The sequence below is a fragment of the Lemur catta genome, chromosome 15, assembly GCF_020740605.2.
Source record: "Lemur catta isolate mLemCat1 chromosome 15, mLemCat1.pri, whole genome shotgun sequence".
In the NCBI taxonomy this organism is placed as follows: Eukaryota; Metazoa; Chordata; class Mammalia; order Primates; family Lemuridae; genus Lemur; species Lemur catta.
Window position 1 is genome coordinate 52,579,026 of NC_059142.1, and position 13,876 is coordinate 52,592,901.

Here is a 13,876-nt window from a genome sequence, read left to right on the forward strand (position 1 = left end):
CCCAGTCCACCCAGCAGCCCCCAAGTGGCAAGACGGGACAGACATGCGTTCTCCAGTTCCAGTTGAGAAGCCCCTTCTAGAGGGAAGAGAGGAGATGGAAAGCAAATTCCAGAAACACTAGCAGGGACGCAGAGGGGCTTCCTCCTCGCCCAGCCACAGTGGCCTCACCCCCGACACCACCCAACCCCTGGAAGCTCATGTAAAAGCTTCAGAAGTCACACAGAGGTGGCAAGAGCATGACCAAGGCTAGGGAAGGGAAGGGAGGCAAGTGTGGCCGGGGCTGGAGCCTGGCGCATGGAATGTGGGCTGACGGTCCCTTCCTCGCCAGGCACAGGCCAGGGGAGGGAAGGGGAGCAGGCCTGCCGGGGGCGGGCGACCCGAGTGCAGCGGCTGCCAGACCAAGGGAGCTGGACTGAGGTGGAGGAGGTGGCCAGAGAGTCCCTTGTGGGGAGAAACTACGAGAGCAAAACAGGAACAAGGGGGACACCCTGTGCTCCCAAGGGGAGCCCCCGAGATGGTGAGGGAAGTGTGCTGAGCAGTGCCTCGGGCTCCGAGCTGGCATGGGAAGCTGGGTGGCATCTTTCCAGAGGCCAGGGGCCCCTCTGTCCCACAGTGCTAGTTCTGGTGACTGTTTATAATCAGACCTAGAGGAAGAACAAGGCCCTCCCTCGCCTCCCCAAGCCCCAGCCACAGCCCCAGGGGAGGGGAAGGAAGGTGAGCTGGGTGAGAGGCAGGGAGGTGAGTGGGTCTACTGCGTCTTCTTATCTTCCGGGGGGTAGTAGGGAGGTGGCGGAGGCTGGTTCTAAAGAAGGAAAAAAGGAAAGATCACATTGGAAGGTCCAAAACCAGACAAGGTCTCCCTGTCCCTAACTCCCAGCTTCTGTGGCTGAGGGGCTGGCTACCCCCACTCACCGTGGGCATGTAGACATTGTGTGGGTTGCCTGGGTTGTAATAGGCGCTGGCAGCTGCTTCTGCAGCCTTGGCTTCGGCTGTGAAAGCAAACACACCTGGCATTGGCGACAAGCCCTCCCTTCCTGTGGCTTCCCCAGGAACTGAGCTCAGCTTGCGACCCCCAAGGCCCAGGGCAGCTGGTGCTGGGGGCCCAGGTCCATCAGTAAAAACAGTAGTTAAAATTTCCTGAGCACTTGCCATGTACTGGCACTGTCCCTTCCAGCCCTGTCACATTGTCTTACCCAAGCTAATCCCCAACCCAACCCCGCCCCACCAGGCGGCACCATAACCATCTGTTTGTAGATGAGAAGACTCAGGCACACTGAGTGACTTTCCTGGCCCCAGGGTACATGGCTAAGGGACTGAGGGACTGGAATCTGGCTCTGCACCACAAGGCTCCCACCCTGCTGGCCCCCTGGGGTAGTCCCCAGGCCAGGGCTCATCCATCATGTGGGGCTCCCCGGCCAGCCTCTGGCCATTCTCTGAGGCTCTCTGCACGACCTCAGGGAGGCAGCCCAGGGGCCTTACCTGCAGGAGTGGAGGGGACATCAGGGCCGCTGACTGGAGGTTCCATGGGCCCAGGATAGGGCGGTGGCGGGGGCTGCACATATCCCATGGCCCCATCCATCATGGGAGGTCCTGGATAGAACTCTGCTTGGCAAGAGAGTGACAGGGACTTGGTGACCGCCCCAGCCATGCTGCCATAGAAGGCTGCCTCCCTGGGAGCCGCACAGCCCAGCCCTCGGCTGGCACCCCCCGAGCCTCTCCAGTTCCTTGTTAGTCCTGAAGCAGCTGGAGGAATGAGTCTGTCTTCTACAGCCCCCTGGCCTGGGAGGGGGTAGTTAGTGGGAGGGGTGAGGGTGGGCAGCAAAGGACACACTCACCAGGTGGGGGCGGTGGATAGGGGTAGCCAGGAGGGCAGGGGTACATTCCATTGGCGACTGGCGGGGGAAAGACATAGGCCCCGCTGGGCATGTAAGAGTACCCATAGGCTCCATTGGGGGCTTCACCTCTGGAGGCTATAAGTACAAGGGGAGAGAGAAATGAGTGTCGCCTGCCTTGGGGGCTGGGAGAGGGTGGCCCCGCTGCCTGCAGAGGGGAGCTGCTGAGCCCCAAGCCTGTGCCCAGCAGACATGCCCTACCCCACCTGAGCCCACTCCCCACCCACCTCTGGGTCTGCGTGGGTCAGGGATGAGGCGAAAGGAGAGGATGGGAGAGGTCAGAGCAGGGGCAAGGACAGGCAGGAGAGGTGGGCAGGATGGGGGCTCGGCGAGAGGTGCAGAAGGGGCCGGGGAGGGTGTCTGCTGAACACGGGGCTTGGGGATTTAGATTGGTTGCTAAATGGTAGCTTAATGGCTGGGTTTTTTGTTTTTATGAAACCGTAGTAAAATGTCCTTGAGTCCAAACAGCTCTGTCAAATGTCATATACCAGCCCCAGGCAGGGGAAACCCAGCCTAGGAGGTACGGGGCAGGCTTCCTTCCTGACTCTCAGGCCGGTCAACCCGGTGCCCAGACACTTAGCTCCTGAGTGCTTAAAAAGCAAAACAAAAAGAAAAACCTCCACACAAACGTGTCCTTGGCCCCGAATCTATAGAGCCTTAATACCTTGAGACGCCACCTGGAGCATCCGTTGTCCAAACTCAATGGCGCCCCCTGCCGTGAAGGTCAACTTGTAGGAAGCCGCACCTTCCCAGCCACCTGAAAAGGGGATGGACCATGAATAAGCAGCAGGGAAGAAGAGGTGATGTCCAAAAAGAAGGCCATCTGTCCTCTCCAGGCCCCCACCAACGACCTGGGGGCCGTAGGGAAAGGGCCTGCAACGTGACTGGGGCTTCTGCCTCCGTGCCATGGCTGCTCTGGCTCCTCCGCACCCACTCCCACCTTTGGAACAGCGGGCTTTTCCTTCCTGGAACAAGCCTGTCTTCCCACCCCTGGCCCAGTAAGTACACAGGCACTAAGGCCACCTTGGTTTGGTTTTAGAACATCAAAGGGACTTCTCTCTGTGCCCATAAAGCACCCAACAGCTTCACTGGAGCAAGTATACACAGCAATAACGGATGTTCACATTCAGAGCAGACCTGTCTTCCTGAGGGGCCAAACGCCGGACCCTGGCCCCTCTAGCCTGGCTGCTCTCCAAAGGAGGACCAAGAGCTCCTCAATAGCAAGGCTCAGGCCTGGGTGAGTGTGAAGGGGGAAGTAGGTTCAATGCAGAGGTCTCTGGTATCTACAAAAGAGCCAGCCACAAAGTTGGGCCCCTCAGGCTTCCCGGGACAGCTGTCTCTTCCTGGCTCTTATGAAAAGGCCCCTCCTGAGAACTTCACGCAGCTCCTTCCCAAATCTAAAATTTGTACCTACTCCCCAGGTCACAATGAGCATCTTTATTTATTACAGTCTTTATGCTGACTTTACTCTCTGAAAAGGTGATCTGAGCTGCCATCTTTAATGCCAGCATTTTCCCGGCTCGTAGCAACCAAACCACGCCTCTGCTGCCCAGCTGGCAGCCCAGCCACTCCTCTTGATGTTAATCCAGAGCTAGGAAGAGGGCAAGGCTAGGGTGGTAAGGGTCCAAAGAGGACATCCCCAGGGCGGCAGTCACAGGCACCCAGGGCACCTCCCTAGAGGCCCCCTCCATGTCTTTGAGCTCCCTGTCACCTACCTCCTGCTTCGGCCTTCACCATTCCCTTGATGTAGTTTGCACCAAACACAGGCTGCTTGATTTCACAGTCCTTCATCAGATAAAATGGCATCATGAAGGACTGCATGGCATCCTTCCCCTTGGAGAGAAAGATGACCTGCAGGGACAGAGGTCGAGGGCCATCAGCACCTGAAGCACAGCCCCCTCTGCCAGCGCCTCCCACTGCTGCCTGTGTGTGGTGAGTCTGCTCCCAGGGTCTGGCAGCCTCAGGGCTCTCTGCAGACAGCATATGTGAGAAGGACAGACTGCGCTGTCATTTAAGTGGCAGTGTGGAGGTGGCAGAGGTGGCACGTAAGTGAAGGCGCCTGCGAAGCTAGGGAAGAGCAGGCAGAGCCGAGGCAGGGAAGGATTCCTGAAAGGGGGAGTCTCCAGCCTGAATTCTGCAGGACCGAGAATGATGGCGGGGTGGGGGGGGGCACGTTAGCTCCCAGGAAAAAGGGGACTGTTGTAACCTTCCCATAGATGTCACCCTGCTGAAACAGCAACAAGAGCATCCTATGCTTGGAGAACTCCTTGGGTTTTAAACCCATGACTTCAACCTGTGACTGAAGACACCAACTTGAGCCTCCAGAGGTGGGTTTTGAGACTCCCCTATCTGCTGAGTTGTGGAGATTAAAACCTGAAGATGTGTCGCTCTTCTTCCAGCTGCCTTTAAGACTAAGTCTTGAGTAGCTACCGGCAGTGATCCTTTTCCAAGAACATCTACTTGTGCTTTTCAATCTCTGAGTCCCAGTGAGTAACACTTGGGCAAGGCCTGTTCTGCAGTCTGGCATTTCTCACTGCAGGGCGCTGCCGGGCTCTCTGCCAGTACGGAGGCTGAGGCCACCTGACTGTGTCCTGTTTACCGCCTTTACCACTCTGGATGTGCACAAGGCTTCCTGGGCTGCCCTTACAGAAGTCAAAATGATAACAGTCTCTTGCCTCCAGACCCAAGTCATCCCAGCAGCTGCATCCAAGTACATAGAGATGTTGCAGCAGCAGCTCTGGAATTGGCCTGGATTCACTGCCCAGTGGTCAGTTTAGCTACACAAAGAGGCTGGTGGTTCTAGAATCCAGGAGCATGTGACAGGGAAACACGCAGAGTGAGGCACTAACATTCACCAGCGTTCAAAGGCCACTTGATTCACAAGGCTGAGGCAAACCTAAGGCTAAGACTCACATCACCTCCAAGAGTAACGAGCCTCCAAACCAACCATCCTGCTGTGCAACTCACCCGGTAAGGGGTAAGGTAGACAGTGCCTTTCTTGGTCCCTTTGAAGGCCTCTGGCACGTTCTTCATATCGTTGAATGTAAGTTCCACATGATCATAGGACATTAAGATGCTGTGATAAGAAAAGAGGAAAGGCCCTCATGAGTCAGTATGGAGATGTGATGTAACCCCCAAACACTGGGCCCTCCTCCCAAGCAGCTGCCTGGCATGTCATTTCTCTTAACTGTCTCAACAGGGCTGTGTTGAAACCATTAATACAGCCATGGAATAGGTAAGTTAGGGTTCTACAGAATTTCCCAAAGCCCACCTGCACAGCTCCCAAGTGACCAACACAGTAAAAGAGCTGCAGGGCTCAGCCACCATCCCTCAAGGCAGGTTAGATTATCTGGGTTAACTATTCTATCTTCTTTTAAGTTCTTGTGATAGGTGATCTGTTTTTTGGGGTTTTTTTTCCAAGTTCAATATATAAACATGTCTAAGCCATGACTCTGCACATTTCAAAATGGCTTCCTTTGAGGTTCTTTTAAACTTGGGGTTCTTAAGCTGGGTCTTCAGGGATGTCTGTCCAGGAAGCCCTTGAGATGATCACGTATGTGCATTTTTTTCTGAGAAGAGAAGTCCATAGCTTTCATCATTGTCAAGGGGGTTCATGACTAGAAGAATAAAGTTTCACTATTTTAAATATCAAATTTTGAATCCTGGACTTAAACTTCAGTTAACATAGACACACTTATTCAGACATGAGACTGAAGCACTTTCCAAAACAAGGCACACCCTTATTTAGCAGCACTGAGCCCTAAGCCATGTAGAAGGCCCAGTGGGATAGATACATTCTTGTCCCAGAAAAGTCCTACTGAAAGAGAAAGAAAAACAGTTCCCAGAGATGTTACCAAATGGCATCAAAAGCTGCCCAAGCCTGGGAAATGAGTCACACACAGAGAATCAACAAACCAGTAAGCAATGTGAGGTTTCTCTGATTACATGATAAAAAGGTTCAAGTTCATATGGTTCCTTTGCTCCCTCCTCTCAAATATCACCACTTTCTTGACTGGGAAAGGGTTAAAGTGAGAAAGAGAACTGGTACAAAAAAACAGAAGGACAGCTCAGAGAAAAGAAGTAATTACCAGGAACAGGTTGGGCCCATCAGACTCTGAGCAGGTAAAAAGATGGAGGGAAAGTCAACATTCTGAGGTCTGGGTCACCCTAGGTGTTCTCCTCTGACTCATCAAGTCTCCCCAAGGGACAGGTTGACTGGGTGCTGGCCTTAGCTGGGTACAAGGCTCTAACTCCACTATGTCTGCCTTGGAGACTCAGGTTCCTCCCAAGCTCCATCTGTCTTTAAGAGGCGATTTACGGTCAGCATAGTTCAACCCAGGGCTTGCTGGTCTGATTCTCAATACCCCAGAAGCAAAAGGAGAGAGAAGCCATCCAAGGAGCCAAAAGATTGGAAGAGAGACCGACTGCATTAGGCAAGGGGTGGGGACGGTGGAGTAGAAAGAACCTTGACATTAGAAGACCTCTGTCCTGGGGAATGACCCAAGCCAACAGGCTTTCAAGAGAAAGACGCAAGGACTAACCTTTACAACGACCCACATAGTGCCAGGAACCGTGTTAGATGCTTGACAGAAGTCACCTATTTAATTTCACCTGTGAGGCCTCAGTTTCTCACCTGGAACCTGAGGAATTCTGGAATGTACTGGAAGGCTATATGCTGATAGTTAATCCTATTAACTTTGGAGTTAAGACTCCTTTACTGGAATTTACCATCTCTGTTACACAGCTGTGATCTCGGCAAGTTACTAAACCTCTCTGAGCCTCACTTTCCCCACCTGTGAAATGTGCGTGAAATAGTTTCAGCTGCACAGAGTTATGTTTTACAGAAGGTAGAAGAGACGCAGTGCCTCACACGTAGTAACGTAGTAAACGTCCAATAAATGACAAATACTTTTGTTTGAGGCTCCTCCCAACTCAAAGTCACAACTCCGGGAAGGGGCTCAAGAACCACCCCTAGGCCCCACCTGTCGCCCCAAATTCCGTCCCCATCCAGCCGCCCCCCCCACCCCGGCCCCAGCTGATCGCAACATCCCGGCCCCTCCTCCACGGCCCACCCAACCTTCCAGCCCCGCCCCCAGCCGTTACCCACCCCCACCGACAACACTCCGTCAATTTTTCCTCTCCACAGGTTTATTCTCCACCGCCCGCAGCCCACGGCCCACCACCCACGTCCTTGACACCCAAATTTCGGTCCCCCAGGATCCTTCCACAGTGTTCTCACCTCTCGGTGTTGTTCACGATCACTCCGCCGCACTCCGAATGATTCTTGTTGAGCGCCATGGTCTCTCCGAAAGGGGTCCCGAGACTCGCAACGCAGTGCGCTTGCGCCCCTCTTCGGCCCGCCCCTAGTGGCGTCGTTCGTATTAGAGTCAGCCAATCACAGCTCTTGTGCGGAGGCTGGACCAACCACCTGATCCCGGGTGTCACATGGTAATAGTTTACTCCCTCTCCCCTCCCCCCTAGTTCCGCCTGCATCACAAACCAGTTGAGGACTACAATTCCCAGGAGGCATTGCTCCCGCATCCTCGGCCTTTTCCTCTGCTGGTGGAAGGTTGCATTCTGGAACTTGTAGTCTCTCCTAAGCCTGGAGCTTCTCCACTGTTTGCAGAACCAATAGGATTGTGCACACCCCACCCCCGCCTCCTCAGTGGGACCGGAATAAACAGTTTGGCTCCTCAGAGGGGCGTAATCCTGGACGTTTACTGCTGAGGAAGCCCACGCGAACACAGCCTGACGTGTGACACACTAAGCAGTCACTTAATGGGGCGTCTTCACTCTCTCAGCAGACGTTTATGGTGCACTTCCTAAGTGACTATGCCCCCTAACTTGGGAGTCACTGCAGCCTCATAGATAAGCTGGCGACCCAGTCTCTTCCAGGATGTGGTGGGCTGGCTGAGTCCGAATAAACTGCCATGCCTTTAACCAGACCCTACCCCTGAGCCTCCAGGGTGGGCTGCGAGGATTTCCCAGTGGAGGGAGCCGATGTCCCCACGACGATCACTGTCAGGCTGGGAGGGCGCCCACCGCACCGCCGCCTCCACCCCAGCTGGCCTCGCGGTGGCGCTGCTCCCTGTAGAATATTCTGGTTTCGTAGTCCGGCCGCCCCGCTGGGTCCCCGCTGGAAGATTTAAACAAGACTCGGAATAACTGAATGGAACTAGGCACAGTGAGAAACCCGCAGCCGGGTAACATTGGCTTACAAAATAGGGCTGACTCATTTCAGCTCGTGACCCAGCGCTGGGCGTCCTCCACTGAGCAGCTGCAGTTATCTGAACTCCCCCACCTCCCAGGGGAATCTTTTGAGAGGGAGGGTAGGGGGCCTCACTTCCCACGTGGCAGTCCCTGGGCGTTGTGAATCTTAAGGGATCAGAGTCTGTTTTTAAGCACACAACCGATTTCCTGACACGTGACCAACTTCGTGACCCACCTGCTTGACTTGGCTTTTGAGGGAGGTTGCCTATGTGAAAGAACAAAAACTATCTCACTAGAAAAGATCATGAACCAGCCCTCTGTGAGGTCCTGTGCAAGACCAGGTTAGACCTCGCAAGACAAGTGCAGTGAATTAAGGATGGTCATAATGAAATCTGCTCCACATGGTTAGATGAATTTTGGCACGTGTAATCTGTGCAGCCTTTATCAAGAATTGAGTCAAACTGTATGTGTTGATAGGGAAAAATTGTCAAGGTTTTGTTAAGTATAGAATGGTGTGTGAATATACTTGCATTTGTATCAAAAATAAGATACAGACATAAAATTTCTGGAAAGATCCACCATAAGATGTTTGTGGCATTATCCCATTGAGGCATGTGTCTGGAGATTGGGCTTGGACTCAGTGTGGTGTGGATTGTACTCTTTTACACTGTTTATCTTTTTTTTTTAATTAAAAAACATAAATATTTCTTACTCTCTTTTTTTTTTAATTTCTTGCTGCTGCATGTGTTGGATCTTTTTTTTAAGAGACAGGATCTCCCTCTGTCACCCAGGCGGGAGTGCAGTGACACAATCATAGCTCACTGTAGCCTCAAACTCCTGGGCTCAAGGAGCTGAAACTATAGGGTGTGCCACATGCTCAGCTAATTTTTAAAAAAAATTTTTTTGTAGAGATAGGGTCTCACTATGTTGCCCAGGTTGGTCTCAAACTCTTGGCCTCAAGCAGTCTTCCCACCTTGGCCTCCCAAAGTGCTGGGATGAGCCACTATTTAATTTTTTTACTATGTGCTTTTAAAATATTAATAATAAATTTCAAAAAGAAAGGGGGAATTCACCCAGCAATAGGTATGCAAGAATCCTGCTACAAGGACCAGAATGGGAAGGTGGGCAACCGTCCAGCCCCACCCCACTCCTTTACTAAACTAGGTTGGAGGCAGAGGCAGATCCAGGTTTTTGCGGGCTTGAAGCTTATACAATTTTGGAGACTCTTTATAAGAAATGAAATGCACAGTTATGGATACACAGTGTGGTGGCCACTCAGAGACCTCCTGACAGGAGGGGAAATGTCATGAAGAGGAAGTCGAAGCGGAGAGAGATAGCAGGCTTAACCGATTCCGGCTAGAATGTCCAACATTTGTAAGTTTTATGAAAACATATAACCTTGTGAACGCATTGCTAGGGCTGCTCCCATGCCTTGCAGGGAAATTGGTCATTTCCAGTACTCACACAAGGGCTTCAATGATGACAGTTCCTTGCCAAATGTGGTCGCCAGTAAGAGGCCTCTGGGCCCAGGTCTCAGTACTCAGACCTCTCCTCCTGCCTTGTACCCTGCTCTGCCCGTTTCCAGTAATGATCTCTTTTGCCGAGCTGTACTTGCTCGTGTTCTGCAGACCGGAGCTTCCTGAGTGGTGCAGGAAGAAGGGGTGCAGGTATGGCTGAGATACCAGCCAGGCAGGAGCCGGTAGCTGAACCCCTGAACCATCACCTCTTGGCTTCCAAGAAGATTCATCTGTTTGCCCCAGTGGCCCAAATAAATATTATTTGTGCTGAACAAGTAATCATTTTCTATGTGTGCCATGCCATTAAAAAGGTTGCCAAACAGTTTACCAGATGATGGCTTTCAATGTGTTTTATCCTGACCCACAGTAAGAAATATATTTTATGTTAAGACCCACCACACACATGTATATTTATAAGTGAAACTGAAAAAGTAAAAACCTGCTTAGGACTGAAAGGGTAAAAATCAGCTCAGACAAATAGAAAAAACAGGCCAAGGTCACGCCGCTGTCCTAAAATGGCACAGTGACCCCCTTTTTCAGCCAGGGCTGCTTTCTTACCAGTGACACCCTAGACTGGCTTTGCAATTCCAACTGTTAACAGAGAGGCCCCAGCACTAAACTGCTCACCTCATATCAGCACCCCATCCCCAGTTAATCCCTCTTCAGAGACAGCAACCGCTCCAGAACTGATCCTTGCTTCTTGTAGAAGCCTTCAGAATCCAGACCTGACCAGCCTGCTTCCCTCCTCCCTCTTGTGGTTGGTGGATGGGTGGCTCCCCAGTAGGTTTGTGTGGGCTGGCCCCTGGCTGAATAGGTCCTAACAAAATATGTTTCCTGAAACAATACCTACCCTTACTATATGCTGCTGAAGAAAATTTTTCTATTGCTTTAGTTGTAAGAGCATGGCAAAGTCTTACTGCAATCTTGCAAGCAAAAGAAAAGGGTCCTGGCGGTCCAATTCTAAGATTGCCTCCGGGAAGGGACGTTTTATAGAAAATGAGAACTGTTAGCCACTGTTAGGCCGGAATTCACTGGCCTTCTGACTGACAACAGCTGGGTGGGTGGGTAAGCAACTAATTTCCCAGAACAATTTTGACCCCATTAAAATTTATCTAAAAACTGTTTAAACATTTTGTCATGAATGTTATTTTTTTTTCTCCATAAGGAGACTGAATTACATCAGCAGCTTTAAAAAATTGAACAAAAGTGGGGAGGGTAATCACTCCATGATTATCCCCTTTGCACATTAATAAATTTGGAAGAAAAAAAAAGATTTGCCCAAGACCCCCAGGTTTAGGACTTTTTTTTTTTTGAGATGGTGGGGCATGCTGGTGGGGGTATTGCTATGTTGTACAGGCTGGTCTTGAACTCCTGGCCTCAAGGGATCTGCCCACCTCAGCCTCTTGAATATCTAGGACTACAAGTGCCTGCTACCTTGCCCAGCTTGATTTTTATTTTATTATTTATTTATTTTAAAAAAATTTTTGAGACAGAGTGTCACTTTGTCACCCAGGCTAGAGTGCTGTGGCATCATCATAACTCACTGCAACCTTGATCTCCTAGGTTCAAGCAACCCTCCTGCCTCAGCCTCCAGAGTAGCTGGGAATACAGGCATGTGCATGCCACCATGCCCAGCTAATTTTTAAATTTTTTTGTAGAGATGGGGTTTCACTCTGTTGCCCAGGCTGGTCTCAAACTTCTGGCCTCAAGCAATCCTCCCACCTCAGACTCCCAAAGTGCTGGGATAACAGACGTGAGCTACCATGCCCGGCCTGATTTTTATTTTATAGTGTGATATACTCTGAAATTTTCTACCATATTTTGTCATTTTTAAAAAATTGCTAGTAATTATGCCCTAAATTGAGTTTATAATCTTCAACTTGAAAATCCATGTTCCAGAAAAAGGATAGGGGGTAGGGCTGGTGGAGTTCGGGGAGGAGGGAAGGAGAGGGCTGGAGCTGAAAACAGCACCCACCCCCATTGGAGACTGGGCCCGCGCCCATCCAACTCCTGGAGCTGAAACTGTCCCTTGTTTATGGTTCCCAAATAAGGGTCCTGAAGGTTTGTATCAGTGTGATTCAGGAGTTTTTCAATCTCTTGGTATGGCGGGATAGTTATTTTAGATATTAATGTTTGCTTCTCTCTTCACGCGCAGTGGGAGACTCAAAAGGCTGAGAGGTTTTCTTCCTCCTGGGTCAGGAGGTAGGAGAGCCTCCTACTCCCAGGGCGGCCTCATGGCTTCTCCAGCAGTTTCTGTCTGAGCGCTGGCTGAGCACAGAGGTTGCCAGATACTTAGAAGATACAAAGGCCCGGGCCTTTGGGAGCCAAGGCCTGTTGTGTGCAGCTGGGGCTGTAGGAGCCAGAGGGTTAGAAGGGGCGAGGGGCTTGCCCGAGTGGGGAAGAGGTGACTTCCAAAGCCCAGGGAGAGGAACAGAGTTGGGGGATCCTCTGGTGTAGAGACCCCAGGCCTGCTCCCACACAGCCATCCCCTGCGGTGGTGTGCGGTTGTGGGGAGTGCGGAGGCCTGAAGGCCAAGAACAGTAGTTTGGGCTTGTGTTAAAGGGTCCAGTCGAGAGATAGACACCACAGAAGCTACTCGAACAGAGAGATTTACGATGAGAATCAACTAGCTATAAAGTTAGGTAACCAGGTAACTGAAAAGGTGAAAAAAGAATTTTCAGGTGACACGGAGGTAGCAACCACCAGAAGCAGCCCCCAAGCCTGGGGTCGGGGGACCAAAAGGAAACGTTGGAATCACTAAAACAGAGGCTTGAAGGAGGAGCGCCAGGGAACTAAAACCCGGCCGTCTGAGGAGGGGCACTGAGGCTGGTGCTGGTGTCTCTGAAGGGGGCTCCGGGTAGCTGGTTCTGCAAGGGATGGAAGGAGTGGACACTGCATTCAGCTGCTGCTGAGGAACTGCAGCTGCCCCGTGAAGCAGCGTTCCTGGGGAAATGCAGATGACGTGAGCAGGCAGGAAGCAGCCGACAGCTCTAGCCCTGCCGGCCTTTCTAGCGCCCCTCTGTTGGCAGGGCCTGGCAGGGAGCAGCGGGCAGTGGAGAAACGTGGCTCTCAGAGGCCCGGCCACAGTGTCACAGAGTTTAGAGGGTGGTTGTTAGAGGTTGAATTGTGTACCCCCCACAACCATATATTGAAGTCTCAACCCCTAGTACCTCATAAAGTGACCTTATTTGGAAATAGTGTTGAAGACATAATTAAGGATGAGGTCATTAGGGTGGGCCCTAATCCAATGTGACTGCTGTCCTTGTAAGAAAGGGAAACTTGTACACAGACATGCACACAGGGAGAACTCCATGCAAGGACAAAGGCGGAGACCTGCAAGCCAAGGATTGCTAAATATCATCAGCAAACCCTCAGAAGCAGGAGAGAGGCGAGAGGCAGGGGATGGATTCTTCCTCACAGCCGCAGAAGGAATCAACCCTGCTGGCACCTTGATCTCGGACTTCTGGGCTCCAGCACTGTGAGACAATACATTTCCATTGTTTGAGCCATCTAGTTTCTGGTATTTTGTTTGACAGCCCTAGCAAATTAATATGATGGATTTGGAGCTGAGATACAATAGTTTGGCACACTCCCAACAGCGCCCGGCCCAGGGGAGTAGAGCCTCAGCCATGCCCTGGGCGCAGACAGTGGGCATCTCTGCAGCGGCCCCGGTGGACAGCAGGTTAGAAGCTCTCTCATCCTCCGGGCACTATGAAAACTCCACATGATTATTCTACGGAGGGTGAAAACCCCCAAAACATGCCTGAAGTTGAATTTCTTAACTTCTTGGCAAAGGACAGCTCATAACTGAATTTTATTTGATTTAGGAAAAATACCAAAATGGACATTTCTTGTATCTAAGTGTTATGGAACAAATTTGTGCGCGATACACTAAATTTTTTTCACGTGGCCAGTTGTCATCTTCCAGATAAGCCAGTAAGAGAAAGAAAACTCTTATTAAGCCCTAACGTTCCGTCATTCGCCGCTGCCGAGGCACTGGTGATGTGGAAATAGGCTATTTCTGGGTGAGTCCTCTTTGACTGTGGGTATTTCAAGAACACAAGCTCCCTGCTCCTTCATCTGGAGACAGGGCCAGCGGCATGTCTGGAGCTGTTTCTGGTTGCTATGGAGATGGGCCCCACCCTGAGCTTCCCAGCCTGGACCTCCCAGCTCCGTCAAGTTCAGCGTCCCCAGACACATCTGCAAGGTCTGTTCTGAGCGATTCCTGCTGTTGGACTGTTTATACAAACCTCTTGC

At 51.5% G+C, this 13,876-nt stretch overlaps 1 protein-coding gene across 1 annotated transcript; it reads right to left on the bottom strand.

Moving 5' to 3' along the window:
* Positions 1-377: 377 nt before the first annotated feature.
* On the bottom strand, positions 378-7,386 carry WBP2 (WW domain binding protein 2). The gene is made up of 8 exons (XM_045569946.1): positions 7,132-7,386; positions 4,860-4,968; positions 3,608-3,743; positions 2,557-2,649; positions 1,836-1,970; positions 1,480-1,602; positions 913-989; positions 378-802 (listed from the first exon to the last, which is right to left on the bottom strand). Exons 1-8 carry the CDS (start codon positions 7,383-7,385, stop codon positions 749-751), a joined length of 981 nt encoding a protein of 326 aa, XP_045425902.1. The 5' UTR covers position 7,386; the 3' UTR covers positions 378-748.
* Positions 7,387-13,876: the final 6,490 nt, after the last annotated feature.